At 37.6% G+C, this 19,686-nt stretch overlaps 1 protein-coding gene across 3 annotated transcripts in view; it reads right to left on the bottom strand.

Moving 5' to 3' along the window:
* Positions 1–75: 75 nt before the first annotated feature.
* The window catches only part of LOC110990575 (nucleolar pre-ribosomal-associated protein 1-like), a 65,700-nt gene continuing 46,089 nt past the window's right edge, over positions 76–19,686 (bottom strand). The window contains exons 17-30 of one of the 3 annotated variants that reach the window (XM_087134421.1): positions 16,492–17,346; positions 15,789–15,948; positions 15,384–15,597; positions 14,429–14,633; positions 13,847–14,129; positions 11,792–11,966; positions 11,288–11,456; positions 10,887–10,977; positions 5,490–5,650; positions 5,073–5,291; positions 3,863–4,006; positions 3,462–3,574; positions 3,116–3,208; positions 76–1,041 (exon numbers count right to left, since the gene is read on the bottom strand). In XM_087134421.1, the coding sequence (XP_086990547.1) occupies positions 1,038–1,041; positions 3,116–3,208; positions 3,462–3,574; positions 3,863–4,006; positions 5,073–5,291; positions 5,490–5,650; positions 10,887–10,977; positions 11,288–11,456; positions 11,792–11,966; positions 13,847–14,129; positions 14,429–14,633; positions 15,384–15,597; positions 15,789–15,948; positions 16,492–17,346 (2,886 nt within the window). In that variant the 3' untranslated portion in view covers positions 76–1,037. Of the gene's footprint in view, positions 3,209–3,461; positions 3,575–3,862; positions 4,007–5,072; positions 5,292–5,489; positions 5,651–5,712; positions 5,929–10,886; positions 10,978–11,287; positions 11,457–11,791; positions 11,967–13,846; positions 14,130–14,428; positions 14,634–15,383; positions 15,598–15,788; positions 15,949–16,491; positions 17,347–19,686 lie in introns of those variants that run through there. The other 2 variants (XM_087134420.1, XM_087134423.1) reach the window with 2 other exon arrangements.

Below are 19,686 nucleotides of genomic sequence, written 5' to 3'. Positions count from 1 at the left end.
TGCTTGGGAACAGTAATTAAGATTAACCTCCAGTTTCTCTTAATTGATTTTCTCGGACCGGGTGATAGACTTCAATTATGAGAAAGTAAAGGTGGCACACTTCAAACACGTCATTTATTGCCCAGTTTATTGATCATTAAGATAATAGCCTGACTCAATTATGTCAGGGCAATACATGATTAATTGGCAAACAAAATTCCCATCACTGGCCTGCCAACCATGCCAGCATGCCACCCATCTCCCACTGTGATGCACTGTTCACATGAAGCAACAATAGCTACATAAAATAACTATAAGCATTGAAGCAGCCAGCCAAAGTATAGGATAAATCTCCAGTGAATGAACTTCAAATAAAATGACCATCCTCAGAGGATATAGTAGACTGTAATTTGGAATAACTTCAAGTGAAAGATGATTACTCGCATGTCAGAGTTTATCATGTACCATACATGTAGTTATGTTAAAATGTGATTGTACACTGAAAACAGAATTATAGTTACAAAAAAATCAACAGAAAACACAAGAACCAACACAAAGGAACTGAACTCATAAAATGTAACCCTGAATAAAAACTGAAAAACAAAACATTACATAACAAACCGTGACTGAATTTCACTTAAAGTAGTTATTTTTGATTGACATATTTTGACTGGTTTTGCATCCTCAACAGATTCCTAGCTGAGGTGATATATTTGACTGGTCTTGCATCCTCAACAGATTCCTAGCTTAGGCGATATATTTGACTGGTCTTGCATCCTCAACAGATTCCTAGCTGAGGTGATATATTTGACTGGTCTTGCATCATCAACAGATTCCTAGCTTAGGTGAAGTTCAGCACATAAATCACTGAACTGGATTACATAACTTAAAAAATGTGTAAGACAGGCAATTGCAGACCCTGGGACGGAAATAAAAAAATGTTTTTACTAAGTGAATTTAATTTGAAGAAATTAATGCTTATAATCTTGTTAAAATGTCAATGGGAATCACAATGATTTGTTCTTTCAAGCAGAAACCATTTCTTTGGGATGTCCCTTTTACCTGCACACACAAAAATAAACATTGAAAATATAACTCTTTTATTTTTTAATGATTTCTTAAATGACGGTAAGTGGCTCTTTACTGATTCTTCATATTCTGTAGGTTCCCATTATCATTGCTTACCGACTTATAAATAAAAGTACCACCCATTCAAATAGGTGTATGCGTCGGACAGGTTCACCTAGTTGAATCCATAATTAATGGAAATTAGTACTGGAAACATACAGGTTCCAATTATTTAATTGTAAGTCAATTTAAAATGCTGAGCAAACAGTCTTTTATTCTTAAGGCCTGTGGTCAATGCAGAGAACAGGTTTGGGCTTTTAATTAAGGCTCGTGGTCAATACTGACAACACACGTAAGGGTTTTATTAATTCAAGGCTCCCAGTGGATTTGACTCACTTCGGGATCATCCATGATGTCCATTTTTATGCTTTGGATATGGAGGCCATGTGACATCGGTCACTCATTAGCTTGCTTTGTGCTCTCTTTTGTCCACTTACTACTAATTAATTTGAGAAATTCCAACTTGCCAAATCTGCCAACCATTTGCACACAGCGTATCAGCTCATCTACCAAAAAAGGCTATAAGCCAATCACACTGACAGACTTGTCTTTATGTTGTTCATACCTCCGTTATCATAAACGAGTCTACAAGTCTGAATATTTTGATAGGTGGAAATTCTATATACATTATGCATGAACAAGTCATTCCTATGCAATTATGAATAACTACATATCACTGGCGGAGGGATCTGATTGGCTTATCTGTCAAGTCGGACTTAGATGGTGACAGCCTTTATAATGATACATGTACAATCTCGGACGTTGACGCCAAATATCACGGAAAGGCTATCAAATGATGGTGCCTTATAAGAAGATTTATCGTCAGGCAAACTTGCATTTTCAATGCTGATTGGTCAGTCCATGGCAACAAACAGTGTGACATATAATCGTATTGCACAGTCCATGTCAAGCTCCGCATAATGCTCTGTTCTAACTCTACATGATGCACTAGTTTTGCACTGAAAGCAAATGCACATAGGCCTTACAACACCTTTACTGCACATAAAGTTTGCTTGAAGACAGAATCATTATTACACTTCCGCTCATGGAACACAGAAAATGCAGTGCATATGTGTCCGGTATACTACTTGGCCTTCAGCCTCGTGATATATGGGATACGGATGCACTGTGTATTGTGAAGGATGGCTGACCGGGGAAGTGCAATGTAGGGCTGACTAGATTCAAGTCTAGGGCTTGTATTGTATTAATTTTCATGGTCAATGCTAAGAACACACAGGTTGGAGTTTTTATTAGGGTTTGTGGTCAGTGGTCTTACTGTGCCTACATGTATTTTCCTTTATGAATACAGAAAAGTTTCGTTATTATGAACTTGGTAAGGATGAAATTCCAGTTACAATGAATCTCAACTGAACAGTGCATATTTCCATGGAAACGATTTTCTGAAGGCAAACACAGACAATATGTAATTTAGGTTAAAACTTGCACAAACAACATCATTCACTTGGCCAATTTGTTAATGTAGGAGCACGGTAAAAGAATTCAAATTAAACAAGGTTTTTCTTACTTTTGCCATTCTAATAAAATAACCAATAAAATTTGATTAAAACTAAATAATTGAATAAGCCCTCTATCATCTGCCAATGAAGTTGTCTCTACAATTTCTCCAGGCAGATTCAGTGCATTTCAATGCTGAGTTCTGATGACTTCAAAAGTCATAGTTCTTCTTCTTTTACTCTAAACTTTTAAATTTCATACAAATACATGTACAAGTAAGTTTAATTTCCTACAAAATAAGCATTTTTATCTTGTATTTTTACCACGTGTAATAAGTGTCAACCTGGTGCTGATTTGGAGAAGTTTACCAATATACAAGCATGCATACATGAACCATGTGCACAATGCATGCACACTGAATGGGAAAGCCAATGCGCTTACTAAGAAATTCAGAAACAACAAATATTTAAACAACATCCAACAAACTTCATACTAATGAGAGACAATTAGTACTTATCTGTTGTGGACAATGCCCATAGCAGCAAGTACCCACCTCAACATGTGACTGTTCTCACTGTTATGTAACTGGAGTTTGTGGATTAGACTTGTAACTGTTGAATGCCTTTCTGATGGGCCTGCTTCACAACTAGTCAGAAAAGAAAAGCAAATGATTGTTAAATAATATTATTATATCCACAGCTGAAATCTGTTATCCTAACCCCTGATAGTGTAAGGAAAATGTTACTGAAATTTGAGGACTGTTAGGGTTTCAAATTTGTGTCATGTCTTAAGCAAAAATAACCTGCAAAACACAATGAAATCACAAGAAACAGGGTAATGCAAGAAATTCCATAATTCAACACTGTAACCATAGATACCTCTTGCACATGACATTTTACCTTGAGTCTTGTGATGTCACAAATGCTTGAAGAAATGGCAACAACTGCTGACATAGAGTCTTCCTTGTTTCTGGAACTTCAAATGCTTTGTCCAAGATATTCACAACTACCTCCTGATTGGAGTAGACAATAATGGAAGTCAGTATACTAGTCCAAATGTCACTGCACTTTGTATTATGTCACAATTCTTACTTCAATGGTCATTGTAAATTCTGCTTAGCCTGTTTAGCTTTCAATTTAACACATATACTTATTTTTTACAATATAAAAGGAATTGTTCTTTCAACAAAAAAACTAATTTAAATAAACCACTTATTTGAACTCTTAATGCACTACCACGCTCCCTCAGACATGTTTGGATCATAGTGTATTTATATTTCATTTCTGCATGTATGACATACCTGGAACTGCTTACTGGCTAACCTAGACTGACAGCATGCCATAAGTGTGGTAAACACTGAATTCTTGTTATAAAGTATGACATCATTGCAATCTCTCAAACCATCTTGAAGTAATGTCATCATCCAGTCACGCTCCTCATCATGCTAGGGTAAAAACCAAACGTAATTCCTTTCATTCATATCAATTCATCGTAATTCAACATTCTGCATAGATAAGGTTTGCATGCAGGACAGACTCGCACCAACCTTGAAAGAATTTAAATGGGTTAGGAATGAGTGGGAAACATTTGTTGGTCCAAACAAAATGTAAATTTCTACATAGCTAAGAAGACGGGTGTATTTATGCTTCAACAAAGTAACTCTAGAAAGTCAAGGCATAAACTGAACTACCTCAGGTCTTTTAACACAGCAGTCAAGTTGCACAAAACTATGGGATCCATGGAAAGTTTTCTGCACAAGTCATTTTGTTTGATGGTAATGACATAAAAATCAATTTGATAACAAAAGGATCTTCAATCGGAAATAAATGACTGACACAGAAGTGCTTGACGGTACCCGAGTAAACAATAATAGAATAAAGTTGTCCACATGGGGGAATGACCATTATACATGCAGAAATGGAGCAGCTATTGTAATGCATCTAAAATTCATGATTTTCATATGACATTTGGCATTCACTTCGTATGGCAATTATGATTGGATAAGATTTAATAGCAAAATCACCTTCAAGCTGGAGCTACAGAACAGTCTAGCAAAGAGTGGTATAGCATAGATTTAATAAGCAAAGAATCACCTTTAAGCTGAAGCTATAGAACAGTCTAGCAAAGAGTGGTATAGCATAGATTTAATAGCAAAGAATCACCTTTAAGCTGGAGCTGTAGAACAGTCTAGCAAAGAGCGGTATAGCATAGATTTAATAGCAAAGAATCACCTTTAAGCTGAAGCTATAGAACAGTCTAGCAAAGAGTGGTATAGCATAGGATTAACAAGCAAAGAATCACCTTTAGGCTGGAGCTATAGAACAGTCTAGCAAAGAGTAGTATAGCATAGGATTAACAAGCAAAGAATCACCTTTAGGCTGGAGCTATAGAACAGTCTAGCAAAGAGTGGTATAGCATAGGATTAACAAGCAAAGAATCACCTTTAGGCTGGAGCTACAGAACAGTCTAGCAAAGAGTGGTATAGCATAGATTTAATAGCAAAGAATCACCTTTAAGCTGGAGCTATAGAACAGTCTAGCAAAGAGTGGTATAGCATTCATCTGTAGCTGTGGTTTGATCAACAAATACTGTAGTACAGTGGGATACATGAAGTGTTCAGGAGTCAACATCAGCTGAGCTGCCCTTGCAACAAACACACCCACAATACAAGGTATTCTCAGGTTTGGTTCACACACTGAATTTCTTAAGCACTGAAGTAGGTAATGAACCTGTAAACAATTAAAAAACAAAATTCATAAATCATACATTTGCTACCCAGGAATTTGGTTGCATTTAAAATGTCAAAAACTTCTCAATCCATCTGATTGCAATTACATGTACGGTAGTTGGATACAAAACAAATTCTGATATTAACGTGTTCCACAAGAGACAAAATAAAACCCAAATGTACTGAATGAATTTTTTACCTCTCTGCGTCCCCTGAACCTTGCATGCTCCATGTGATTGAGGAATGATGCCATGATGTGGTAAGCTGCTTGTCTCATTTCTTGATCATAGCTACTTAGTCCAGCTAGAGTCAGGAACAAGGCATTGGAGTCTATAAACTGATGGCAGTCCACTACACACTCTATGAAACAAACAGATTGTAAAATACACTATCAAATCAAATACCAACTACTTCATACAGTAGCTGCACGTAATTAGTCCAGCTAGAGTCAGGAACAAGGCATTGGAGTCTATAAACTGATGGCAGTCCACTACACACTCTATGAAACAAACAGATTGTAAAATACACTATCAAATCAAATACCAACTACTTCATACAGTAAATGCACGTAATTAGTCCAGCTAGAGTCAGGAACAAGGCATTGGAGTCTATAAACTGATGGCAGTCCACTACACACTCTATGAAACAAACAGATTGTAAAATACACTATCAAATCAAATACCAACTACTTCATACAGTAACTGCACGTAATTAGTCCAGCTAGAGTCAGGAACAAGGCACTAGAGTCTATATATAAACTGATGGCAGACCACAACACATTCTATCAAACAACCTATTTTTTGTGACTTGTTTTGCATATCTTTGGCACAAGGCAAATGTCCTACTGCATGGAAATTGGAGACATGTAATACCACACCAGATTTTAAGTCTGGTAAGGGACGCCGACCATTTAGACCGGGTTTGAAAAGGCCCCCCCGTAGCCCACCCAGTATAATGCCTGCCCGGTATTCCGGCTGCTGCAGGCTGGTATCAGGCCTGTCTGCACATTGGCATTTCAAAGTCCCTGATGAAAGGCTTCCCCCACCATGCTTCCACAGATGAATAGGGGTCTAAGCGGATTAGTGTAAACATTGTATAGAGCTGAAGGATTAAAAACCACAAGCTGGTTCCTTCTGGGATAGATTACATGTACCAGTACTTGCAAACAATAGACCGGAGGATGGAGAAGTTCGAGATCAACAACCAGTCCAGCATCCCAGGCCAGTAGCCAGGCCGGTATGAAAGGGGTTTTTGCAACAGGGCGAGCTTACTGGGGGGGGCCTTTTCAAACCGGGTCTAAATGGTCGCCGGCCCTAATACAGGCTCCATCCCACTGCACTGACATCAGAGGTTTGTAAAGTTATGGAATTGGTTATTGCTCAGGCTGTATCTTCTCATGTTGCCAATTATTTGCTTTTGTCAACCAAACAGCATGGGTTTGTGAAAGGCAATCCTGTGCAACGCAGCTTTCAAATGTTATTAATTATTGGTTAACTATTCTTGACAAACCCACTCCACCAAATATTGATGCCATATTTTCTATTTTGCCAAGGCCTTGACATAACACCTCATGACATTTTACTTCCAAAGTTGGCTGGTCAATATTATAAGTAGAGATGGATTAAGTCCTTCATCTCTGGTCATTTTCAGTGGGCAGTTTACAAAGGTAGTTTTCTCCCTGGCTTCCAGTATCATCAGGAGTACCTCTGGGTAGTGTCCTGGGGCCACTTGTGTTCAACCTGTTTATTAATTACCTTCCTTCATGAATTTTGTCTACCTGCCTGCTGTTTGCAGATGATACGTTATTATTCAGGCCCATATCTTGGAAACAGGATGAATGTATGTTACATACAAGATCTCAATCAAGTCCACAAGTGGTGTGTAGACTAAGCATGACATTTCAACAAAACAAATGTTATGTGGATCACTTGTTCTAGAAGTCCTGGTATCCCTACATGTAATATCAGTAACTCTTCACCTGATGCTGTTACCAGTTATAAATATTTGGGTGTCACATGAACTATCTTGTGTCTAAGGCCAACCAAATGTTGCACTTTATACTCAGTGTTATACCCAGTGAAGTAGTATCCTGGTCAATGGTCCAAACACAACTGTGCGGTTTTGTCATTTCTGTTCTGGGGTGAATGTGTTCGCTCATGAATGGGATGAGTTACCAGAATCATTGAGGTCTGGCGTTGTTGAAATGTCATTAAATAACTGGATTAATTCCCTAAAATGCCACCTCTGTTGACCACAGCTATAAAACTAGTTGTACTGTACTCTAATAATAATTATCATTACCAAAAATGGGTCACTTGGGAGACATTCCCATAGGAACGTGCACAAAATTTTCCTCCTTTTGGTAGTTGGAGCATTAGGGAGACATTGAAATGTCTCCCTAATGACTGATACTCCCTAATGTTGAAAAATTTACCATAAAATGTTTCCAAAGTGATTTGGAAATATTTATTCATTTATAAAGTGCAAATTTCATAAAAATATATTCAAATGTGCTGTACATTAAAATAAGTATAAATACATTAAAAATACATGTAACAGGGATTTAAAAGACTAGATACACCAAAACCAAATGATAAAATTGAACACATTGAATTTGACAGCAAACAGTCTGTGACAACATGTACCAAAAAAGATGAGGAGACAAGAAAAAGACAACTGACAATGACATCTACATGTACCCTAATCTACCAGCCAATTTCCAATTTACCCAACACCCCATACCCAGCACTAATCATGAAGATGGTATCCAAAAGCCTCCTTTAAACAAATAAGTCTTCAATGAAGATTTGAAAACACTCACACTGTCTGCTCTACGAATATTAACAAGGAGAACATTCCAAAGTTTAGTAGGCCAAAATGACTTTATTGCAAGCTGTGGGATAACTCAGCAAAGTGTCATCATGCGACCTAGGAAGATTATAATGAGACTGCATATGTCCCTTTTTACACATGTTATGAGTTCAGTGAGATACAACAGAGCAGACCCGTAAAAACACTTGTAGGTCGACAGCAATATTTTAAATGTAATTCTAAAGCTCACAGGAAGCCAATGTACATGTAGATCCATTAACAATGGAGTCACGTAGTTACCACACAGACTGAAATTTATATCCTTGTGAAGACAATGCTTTATTCTCAAGGACTATAACATTTCGGGTGTGAAATACTGTTTTCAAATGCTCCCATTTCAAACAAAGTTACTTTCCTGGGTTAAAATTTAGAAACAATATTCCATATTTAGAGTGTATCAAAATAAAGGAAGCCCAAATTCAACCACAATTTATAGGAAAACTGCAGATTTCTTGATTAAGCATTATATGTCTCCTAAAAGGGCTAAATGTCTTCTTTCCAATAACACCTTCATTATGTGCTCAATGTCATGGTGAAACTAGAAGCAATGCATTGTTGACTAGCAGGTGAAATTTGCACTGTGACAAGTTAAAACACATTAAAAAGCACTGGCTGTGTTGGCCTGAGCACATTCAAATTAATACTGCAAGTAAGTGCCAAAGTTTGCTTCGGGTTCGGTTTGGACACGTACACACAAGTATGTAAATGTACATATACAATGCACATTGAGACATCGAAGAGCATGCTACGAACGAGCTGTATATAGTACTTCTGTGAGTGAACTATGTTAATACAAGCGATGAATCTCCTCCCCATCCCCATCCAAGAGCAACTTCGATATGAACATAATTTGTTTCTAAACTATTTCCCCAAAGTTTGTTTAGGACTTAAAAATCCATAGAAAGTTACTATTGGAGGTGTGAGTTTCTGACTGTGTTTTGACGGCCAAAAAGGGTTATGTTTGGACCATGCTTGATCGCAGGATATGTGAAAACAGAAAAAAAACACAGCATGCTTAAATGGGAGTTCAACCTTTACAGGATATAAGATCAAATTAGATTTCGAGCAAATTCTGTTTTGATTATTCTTCATGAAACACATTCAACTGCCAAACCATGGATTTTGATGTAGCAGAAGAACAACCCTTGGTATCACGTCAGCATTCTTTTCAGGATGGCATCCATGTGGCCAAAGGGACGATTTTCCATCAGTCTTTTTCAAATGGATAACAGCATTTTGTCATTTGAGATTTCCGAACAACTTGGAGATCTGGCAAAATTCCGTTACAACTTATTCACACTAATGCTTTGATCAAATATGATTAACGAAGGGCAGGTTGGGCCACCACGCAAACCAAATCTTGTCGCATGCTGGAACAAAATCATTTTGCCCTCCGGAGTTGCCTTCCGATGGAACACGAGTCCAACTGTGATCAGCATCCAATCAAAATTTGTTTTGCTCGGCCATTTATCATGTTTATGACATCATTGGTCTAATATAGAACCTGAGGGCGTAACTATCTGAGATTGGCAAACATAATGCTAACTCTGACTATATGTAAGCACAATTGGATGTAGTGAGAATTTAGAATTGTTGTGCAGCAGAAATGTCATACGTTGCATGTTCTCAGTTGATTATTAGCGATTTCTCACATGGTTTTTACAACCATTGCATGATGCAGGGTCATCGTGAGTTTACTGTATATGTACATGTACAGCACATTTATAGTACGTGTGTACACACACATGTACGAAGCGTCCATTTTTCGTTGTGTTTGCTTTTTTTATCATGTTTTTTTGCGTGCATTCTGTGCACTACCAATGTCACGCCATATACAGCCAAACATCCGAACTGACCAGTTTGGTTCAGTTCGGTTCAAAAGTGCCATGTTCAATAATTTTTGGTTCAGTTCGGCGGTTCGGCTGCACCACTAATTCCAATGTACATGTACTTCATCTAATGAACACTGTCTGCTAACTTGTCACAGTGCACATTTCACTAGCTGGTCAACAATGCATTGTTACTCGTTCAACTGTGGCATCGGAAAGAAGACATTCAGTCCTTTCCGGAGACATATAATGCTTAATTAAGAGATCTGCAGTTTTCCTATAAATTTTGGTTGAATTTGGGTTTCCTTTATTTTTGACAACTCTGTATCAAATGCTTCAATTTGCTATTGATAATTACAAATAAAGAAAGCCTAGAAATCATTTCTAATTATTTTAGAGATATTAACTTATGCATTTCATGTCAAAGGTAATGGCTCTATAAACATGTACATGTATTATTTCTCCATGTATTTTTATTCTGTGTTTTTTTCTTTTTGAATGAATGTCCAAATAATACTGAGAACAGTATTTGTTTCTAATGTTTGATAATGGTGCCATGATGAAAAACATTTCAATATTCGCAACACAGAAAGGAGACAGCCTCTCCATCTGGGTAGTCAATATGAGAGGCAAACCATTCAACTATCTGACAGATTCCTTTATTGTCATGAAATTATCAAAGGTGGTTAAACAAGGTGTGTCATGTTCATTATGAAAAACGTTTGTTCACGTTGAACTTGAACAGGAATATGGTGATGAATTCCATACACAGATTGAAGACAAAGAATTCCGAGGCAAAGCAATACATGTACGTATTACTACCAGCAAAAAATAACCTACAGATTTTATTTGACTCTAATTTTCTTTACTTAGATAAAGTTTTAAGTTCCACTCACCTGGTGCAAGGAGATGACTAAACAAGGGATACAGGAAGCAGGGATCATAGAGCTGAGATGAAATCTGACTTGCTGACGGATCAGAAGGAGTCTAATGTCAACAATACAATACCAGACACTTTTTTTCAGAACAAGAAGTACTAGAACATCACGTGCAAACTTGATATTTTGACAATTTTCTTAAAGTCTGGATAGGATATTTTGTCCGTCAGGATCAGATTTTCCAAAGCATAAGACTTATCATACAAGCTGTACGTTGTCTCAAAATGTGCAAACAACCACCTAACAGAGATTATTCTACTATAAAACTGCTTCATTCTTAATTTCCTTTTTTGAATTTACAAGATCAAGAATAAAACGTGAAAAGACAGAAGCAAAAATACAAACAATAACTAACAAACCTCTGCCAATAACTTGCAATGAAGAGGAAAGTGCAATGCTGAATCTTTAAGCACATCTGTCTCCAGCTGCTTAAGAATTTCCTTCACGCTGGGTTGTTGCCATAGTGATTTCCCTAAGGCTTTTTGCATTTGATGTTGAGATACTGCAGCATGTCCCCATGCAGTCAGCCTAAGAATCATGAGTCAAGACATATCAAGAAGTCAAGGTACTGTAGGAATCCTCTTGTTATACACTATAGATTCACATGTTTTGCTTATTGAGACAGGACGTTTTCCTTCCGTAGTTTAATCTGAAGGCTTCAACTTCAAATGAGAACACAGACCATAATACCACAGCATATGGCACTTTGTCTTTTATACACAAATTCATGTCTCTTCTCCCTTATACTTTAAGTTCATCCTCATGAAGTAGAGTTTTTCCTTTTTGAAATACATGTAGCTTGACTAAGTAGAGAAAGAATTCACTTTCTTAAATGAAGATTGAGAGGTGAAGACAAAACTCACTTGTAATGAGATGGAACAGCTTGATTCTTCTGGTAATGTTGCATTAGCTTCATCAAGGTAGTGTCAGTAATATTTCTGGTGACGTTGTATGCTCCAACGAGTACAGCGTAATGAGCTTCCTGACAGCATCTTGGCTCCAATTCAACTATGGCCAACATCAACAATACCAATGATTCTGACAAGAGACAATGATTACACAAAATTATATTATCATGAATTCCAAAATGAGACATCAGAAACTTCTGTTAATGTTATGTTTGCACTGGAATAAACTGTACACAAGTAATCCCAATTGATTGTTAAAGATAAGTTTTTATTGAAGATGGTTTTATTGAAAAATGTTATTAAACAGGGAATTGGTTATTATTATTATTATTGATTAACGTGGCAGCTTCTGTACACATGTATAAAAAATTTTCCTTATGGGGAGTTTAACTCCACCCTGAGAATGCTCAGATAAAAAAAAGTCTGTCAATGGGGCAGCAAACAAATCTAGCAGTTCAATGATGTCATAACACAGCTTTCATCCCCCTCCCCTGAGTTTCTTGACCTTGTGGCCACAACAGAGGGCTTTATGGCACAAGAGCAGAGAAAAGACAGGTCAAGTAAGTCAGATGTCATTCTTGGCAAATGACCACAGCCATCTGTCTGAAATTCATCAAGACCTTACTCTGATTCAAATTGGGACGGTTCAACTTTATCGTGCAATCAAGTGTTGATCAACATTGTCGATGTAAAAGTAATTCCAAGTGGCTTTCACTTTTAATTCAATTAAGTTCAAGCAAGCAGAGCTCGTTCACCCTGAAATAATAAAACCAGTCATATAATCACAGAGCCATAGTGTGACCTCATCAAAACAGGCTTCTATCGCACGCTCCCAACAACTTTCAATTTTAGTTTGCCTGATATGAAGGAAGACTAAAACTCGTGCTGTTGATGTCAGTATCAATCTTTATTTAGTTTTTACCTACGACATTGTTTTAAATATAACTAAATTTCATAAAAAGTGAAATCGTGAATTTTCAATGTGATTGATCGTTAATATTCCATTATGGCTTCCACACTTGGGTTAACCAAAGCCTGCCAAAAGTTTTAACTTTCAGTAGTGGTGATTGATCTTCTAATCTGACATCAGATGTGGTTTAGAAAAACATGGAATACAAGGTTTCAAAAGGGTAGCAATTCTGCTGTCAACTATATTTTCATGCTACTTCCAAAGTTTCCGCATTTCATAATGACATTAAAAACAGGCGACCTCAAATACAGCATTCGCTACAGTAAATGAGTTTCATGTCTCACAATGCATTTCATAAACAAACCTATATGTACATGTACAAGCATGTACCGTCCATATTAGCAGCCTACTTGAATAAAGCAGGCACATCCAGTGAAATGGGCACAAATCATGATGAAAATGAAAGTTTCTCTTTCCTGTGACTGATCAACACAGGACTTTTCAGAAACAAAACTTAAATAACAAAGCTGGCCCTGTACAACTACTGCTGCCAAGGGTAAATCTAGCAAATGAAAATTAGCATTTCAAGAATTAAAACTTTAAAAGCTGTCCACACTAGACTTAATTTGGTCAAATTAACAACACTCTCTGTTTAACCAAACAAGTCCAATGTGAACTTCATAAATTTTCGCATCAGCTAAATCAAGTGACCTCGTTTTGCAAAGCTGAACCCTGATTCACTGTTCTACATAGGATGCCATGAGCGGTAAACCAACACTCAGATCACAGAATACGATCTAGACTTGCTTGAAACAAACAAACATGCAGTGAACACAACTCTATTAGAATCAATACCCACACTAAAGAGTCCCAGAATGCATAATGGTATGTCATGACAAGGAGCAAGAGAGTTGAAAGACAATAGCAAGCATTTCTTGAAAACAACAAAAATGACAAATCATCGAAATATTTCTGAAAATCAACTGGTTGGCAACGACACAAAACAACCAAGCCGACAAATGTAAATGTCAATAAGTCAAATTCCTTTGTAACGAAACAAACCCAATTATCAATTCAATTCAGATTAAGTATATTCATACCTTTAGTTGGCATATTTCCATCACAATCTTCAAGGAGTGTTGGCAGAAACAAAGAATGACTCAGGACAATTTGATAGAGAACTGGTAATGGAAGAGGGTTGTTGATCTCTGCATCTACTTCTTGATTCACACCCTTAGCATTGCTGTAGATCATTTTCACCAGACGAGTCAAGAGCTGGAGCATATCTGTAGACTGGTAACAGATCTTCAGCCCATTTCTCACCAAACTTTTCCAGGCTTGAATAAGTGATGGGGACAATGAAAGCGGTTTGGTTCCAACAGCCTAAGAGACAAAAGAGAAAAACAAGCACTGACCAGTTACATCTGTATCTGTGTCATGGGTCATGACACAAGTTAGTTCTGAACAGACCTGTTGACAAAAACACTGTTAATTCCTTTAAAGAAATGTCTGAAAAGATGTACAAAATTTGAAGAAAAAATTGCATGTACAACATTAATGACTTATTTGAATTTGGTAGCCTCTGGGAGGTTATTAACAAATTTAGGGCTTGATCTACGACTTCTAATGACACAGAAGACTTGGAAACACATATAAAGGCAGTTAAACTGAGGGATTCTTACTTTGATAATTGCAGATGTTGATAGCAGATGATCAATGACAATTGAGGATGTATTTTCAGGATTCTTTTTGATCAGCGTGACAATATTCTGTAGACATGCCGCTATCACCTCATTCATGACGTCAGGAGTCTTCTGACCTGGTAGGTTATATTCACAACACTTTGTAAGTCTCTGCACTGCAAGCTTACAGGCTTCCTTCTGAATCCTGGAAAAAAATTCAGAAAATAAATGTAATTTTGTTGGAAAATCGTCATGAGCTTGTTACAAAATTTCCACTTCAAAGGCCGATTATTTATGTTTATTTTTTATGTTTCTAATGCTTTCATCGACAGCTTCATAGATATGAGCCGAGATAGTTTAATAATGATTTCCTTGAACAGTTTGTAAACAAAATATCTGCCATTCCCTCCGGAAATGCCCAAGACATAAGACAGTATTCTTACCTACGACATAAGACATGATGCCTTCTGCCATTTCCTCCAGACATGCCAGAGACAAAAGCATTTTTACCTATGACATAAGACATGATGCCTTCTGCCATTTCCTCCAGAGACAAAAGCATTCTTACCTATGACATAGACATGATGCCTTCTGCCATTACCTTCAGAGACAAAAGCATTCTTACCTATGACATAGACATGATGCCTTCTGCCATTACCTTCAGAGACCAAAGCATTTTTACCTATGATATAAGACATGATGCCTTCTGCCATTTCCTCCAGAGACAAAAGCATTCTTACCTATGACATAGACATGATGCCTTCAGCCATTACCTCCAGAGACAAAGCATTCTTACCTATGACACAAGACATGATGCCTTCTGCCATTCCCTCCAGAGACCAAAGCATTCTTACCTATGACATAAGACATGATGCCTTCTGCCATTCCCTTCAGAGACCAAAGAAATTTTACCTAAAATATAAGACATTCCCTCCAGAGTCCAGAGCATTCTTACCGATGACATAAGACATGATGCCTATCTTGTCCTTTCTTGATGAGAGACCGAAGCAACAAGATCAAACTTTCTCCGTCTGATTGCATTATTAAGTGACTCAGTAGGGCCATCTTGAGTTCATCTCCATCAACATCTCCATTTTGTCTAAGATTCACAATCCAATCCATCAATGAAGTCCAGTATAAACCATGCATCATGGTCACTGTCTGCTTGTCTGAAACAAGTTAAAACACAACTAAATGCAAGACAGGAAATGACAGGCTTGTGATCGAAAGCAAGCAGAATTTAACATGTAAGACGGTATACTGACTTGTAAATGATTTGGTGGAGTAACAGTGATGCATGAATTGTTATATGAATGCAGACGATTCTAGCACATCACAAAAATGAAAACAAAGTAGTTACTTGCTGAGCTGTGATTACAGTAAGTCGATACCACAGGAAGCAAGATATCTTTCTTGCTACTTAGTTCTTGTGTAGAGCTCTCTTCACACCAAACCTCAAACCAATGCAACTGTTCTGCACTGCCAAACTTCATTAACTGGCATAAGAGTTGACTTATAGTCTGTCAACGACAAAAAAGTCAGAAGACCACAATGAAATTCACAACTACAGAAGTACGAGGAACAAGTAACTATGAAGTACTAGAGCATTACTACGATCTCCAAGATGGCGCTACAATCCTGGAAAAATTCGCTTGAACATGCCTCCCCCTCGGCCCTTGTCAATGTAGTTTCTCATTGGGTAAGTTGGGCCAAATGTTGGTCCAATAAATGACCACAACATTGAACAGGGTAGAGGGGGGATCTTTTCCCTGTGCTTCCCACAAGGTGTTCGAACTATTTTGTCCAGGATTGTAGCCATGTGCAAAGATTAATTTTTCCACAGTAACTTAGTGTGCACCCACCATGACATTTCTTTTCTGGAGCAAGTCTGAAGGAAGAGGCAATTCACACAGCACATATATGAATAAAAAGACACCACAATGGCAAAAAAACCTGAAAACAAATGGGATACATGTATATACGTACACATGCAAGTATAGAACATTCACAAGGACTGCGTAAAAAATGCACCACAAGGGCTATGTCACCTTCTTTGGACTTACCTGAGAAGGTTTGTTTAACCAGTCTATGTATGATGACTTGGTGAAAACTGATACCAACTTGTGATTACTTTCCACAAACTGTGACAGTACAGAAACCATCTGATCACAATCAAACTTATGGGCTAGTTCCACTAATGTTGAAATGTCGCTGAAGCTTAACACATCCGCTTCACTACTGATTACAGCATTTGTCGAATGTTTCAATTTCAGAGCTCTTTGTCTCTCTGCCAATATTTCAAGCAAACAGCAAAGTGACGATCTGAAATACTGCTTACTCCCTGAATAAGCATCTGATATCTCCAGGCTGTTCAAACTCTGCAGTAGAATTGTGGTAGCATCAATAAGTTCCAAGTCTTTACTATAAACACAAATCGCCTCAAATAATTCCATGACCCGTCTAAACTCGTGCTTGACTTGTCTTGTGTTCGCTTTCTTTGCATTCATCTCTAGCTTGACAAAGTTCAAGTAGTTCTGACATGACTCCTTAAAGATGGGTTGAAGTAGTGATTTCAATTTGTCATTTGGGAGGTGCAACTCAAACAATCTTAGACACTTCAGGAAGAATGATGTAATGACATCCAATATCTGCAATCTGTCTTTCTCGTACTGGAAATTTCTAGCACTATGGCTGAATGTCTCCCTAAAGACTGCATGTTGCAATACTAGGCCCGCCATGTCAGTCCACCATTCATCTGATGCCTCATGTCTTGAGTCAATGTCTGAAGGCGTATCATCTTTTGTCATGTTCCTGGCTTCTTCAGTGTTGTGTTTGTTCTCCTTATCCTTCTTAGGCTCGATGTGTTCAAGAGAATTTTCAATCATCTTGATATAACTACACAAAACAGCCAGGAAATTCTGAAAGCATAAGATGAAAATCACACTTAAAATGAAAACAGGGACAACTCCAAGATGCAATTCTTTCAGGACACAGCATACAGGGTGTTCCTCAACAAAACACAACCCATTTTTATTTCCCCCAAACTTCATTCAAGTGTCAGAAATGGTTGTTTTTGGTATCATATCAAAACTTCAACTGTTATCTTTTCAAAGCCAAAGACTTCATTTAAATTTGACATTGCATTTTAGAGATAATCAGTTTTGCTCTGTCCAACTTGATTTAACACAGCAACAAAAATACTAAGTTGATGCCACTTAATACTATGAGGTCATTTAAAAAGCTCACAGAATTCGCATGAGGATAATGTACTGAAAAGGGTCTGTTGTGTTATGCTCAAATCTCATTTTAAATCAATAAATAAATATGATCCTGAAATGGTATTTAAAAGTAGTTAATGTTACAGCAGTAAGATCAGCACTTTGATATAGACTGAAAGACAGATTAGAAAAATTCTAAGGTGCAAAGCACCTAAACAGTAGTGTACAGAGATGCCACAGGGTCTGCTAAAAAGGAGCTTTTATGACTGTGGCAAATAGCATCGAAGTGCATGAGCGAGAGTAGAGATCGGAGCACATAATGACTGGGGTTCTCTTCTCTTCCAGCAGTGTCCTGTTCCACTTTATACTTTGCACCTTTGATTTGATGGTTTTGAAGTTGTCTGTTCTTTCTCAAATTATCAATGTTTCCATATTTGGACAAAATCTGAAGCATGACATAAATGTATGACATTTTTTATTCCCAACCATGCATGATTACGTTGCAGACATCGATCGACAGGTCGTCCAGTGAAAAACAAGGGCAAGACCATGATGCAGTTGGTTCCCAGCTTATTATGTACAATATTCATATCCACACAATCACTGCGATGGGGAACCAATGACTGACATGACAGTCTTAACTTCAAGGCTGTGTGATAAATGTGCTTAACACGTTAACTGCCTGCATAGGTGTGCAGCAGAGCAGTATGCATGAAGTCAACTCAAAAAGGTGCATGTTCAGACAGTTCACTGCACCATGCAGTACTTGGTACACCAATGGGGGCCCTGCTGAAACACTGGTCATTTCGACCATCACAAAGGCATGCAGCAGCAGACAGAGTATGCTGCATTGCATGCAAGCTCAGCAACCTTGTTTTTACAGCTACTAAAGAGACAGAGCTACTGTACATATGCATACCGTACATGAAATGTGCAACTGTCATTAAAATCCAAACGCATAGAGGTGAAAATGAACACCTTCCCGTTTGTCTTTTCTTTTCTGACCTTTTCTTTTAAACCAGATGGGGAAAAAAGGAAAAAAAGATTTTGGGGGGTCTGTTTAAAAAAAACTTGGAAATCCAGATAATATAGGAAAAGTAGCATCTCTGGGTGTCATAATTTAGGATTTGAATTCAGAGATTGAATGCACTTGAAACAATGACAATGTAAACTTCGATTTGACAGAACAAAAAAAACGATGTGTAACGTAATTGAAAAACATCTCCGTAGCACAACATAAGCTACAAATATATACATTGTCAAAAAAGTGGAAAACACTGTAACCTTTGATTTGAAGCAATTTGTGAGAGTTGTGTTGAATTGCATTTCTTTGGAACAACCAGTTATAGAATCTTCATTTATTTGTATTTGAACACAAGGACCCAGGAGTGCAAATGAATGTATTAAAAGTACAGAGAAAGGGTGCTACCTTACAATAGAAAGAAGACAGCTCCTCCCAAGCCATTTCACTGTCATTTTGAAATGACAAAGACAAAACCATCTTCAACTGAGAACTTGTGTCAACCATCAGTACACAGAACAGAAGTGTCTGACATATCACATTTTTACTGATTTTGCATTGCAAATCACTTAAATGGCCCACTTCACACACAAAAACAGTCCTCTTTGGTCAACCGTGACACAGTTGATGCTAGCACCAACAAAACCGCGGCTTTCAGGTCAGTAAATAGGCATGTACATGACTCAAATAGTAAGAACATGACACTGTTATAACTAAGCATCAATAAGACATACATTACAGTGTCATTCGAAATTATCTGGACTCCTGCGTGAATCACGCGGGCCCCCAAAATACAAATTTTTAGTAGCTACAGTAGGTTTTCACGTGTGGGTTGCCGTGATTTTTGCGCTATTCACGCGTGGCCCACATGGACATTCTTTTCTTTGAAAACATCTTCAAGGGTGCCGAATACAGTAGAGAATGCCTGCTCCAATTTCCTAAGCTAGCCCTACATGTACGTCTTGTAAATACCCGTAACATGTAAACCTACGTCAGTGTATGAAAAAATGATTTACAAG

Source organism: Acanthaster planci, linkage group LG03, assembly GCF_054643075.1.
Source record: "Acanthaster planci isolate LZ-2023a linkage group LG03, COTS_SCS, whole genome shotgun sequence".
NCBI classification, from domain to species: domain Eukaryota; kingdom Metazoa; phylum Echinodermata; class Asteroidea; order Valvatida; family Acanthasteridae; genus Acanthaster; species Acanthaster planci.
The sequence above is the reverse complement of the archived record's forward strand: the minus strand, read 5'-3'. Positions and strand labels throughout refer to the sequence as shown.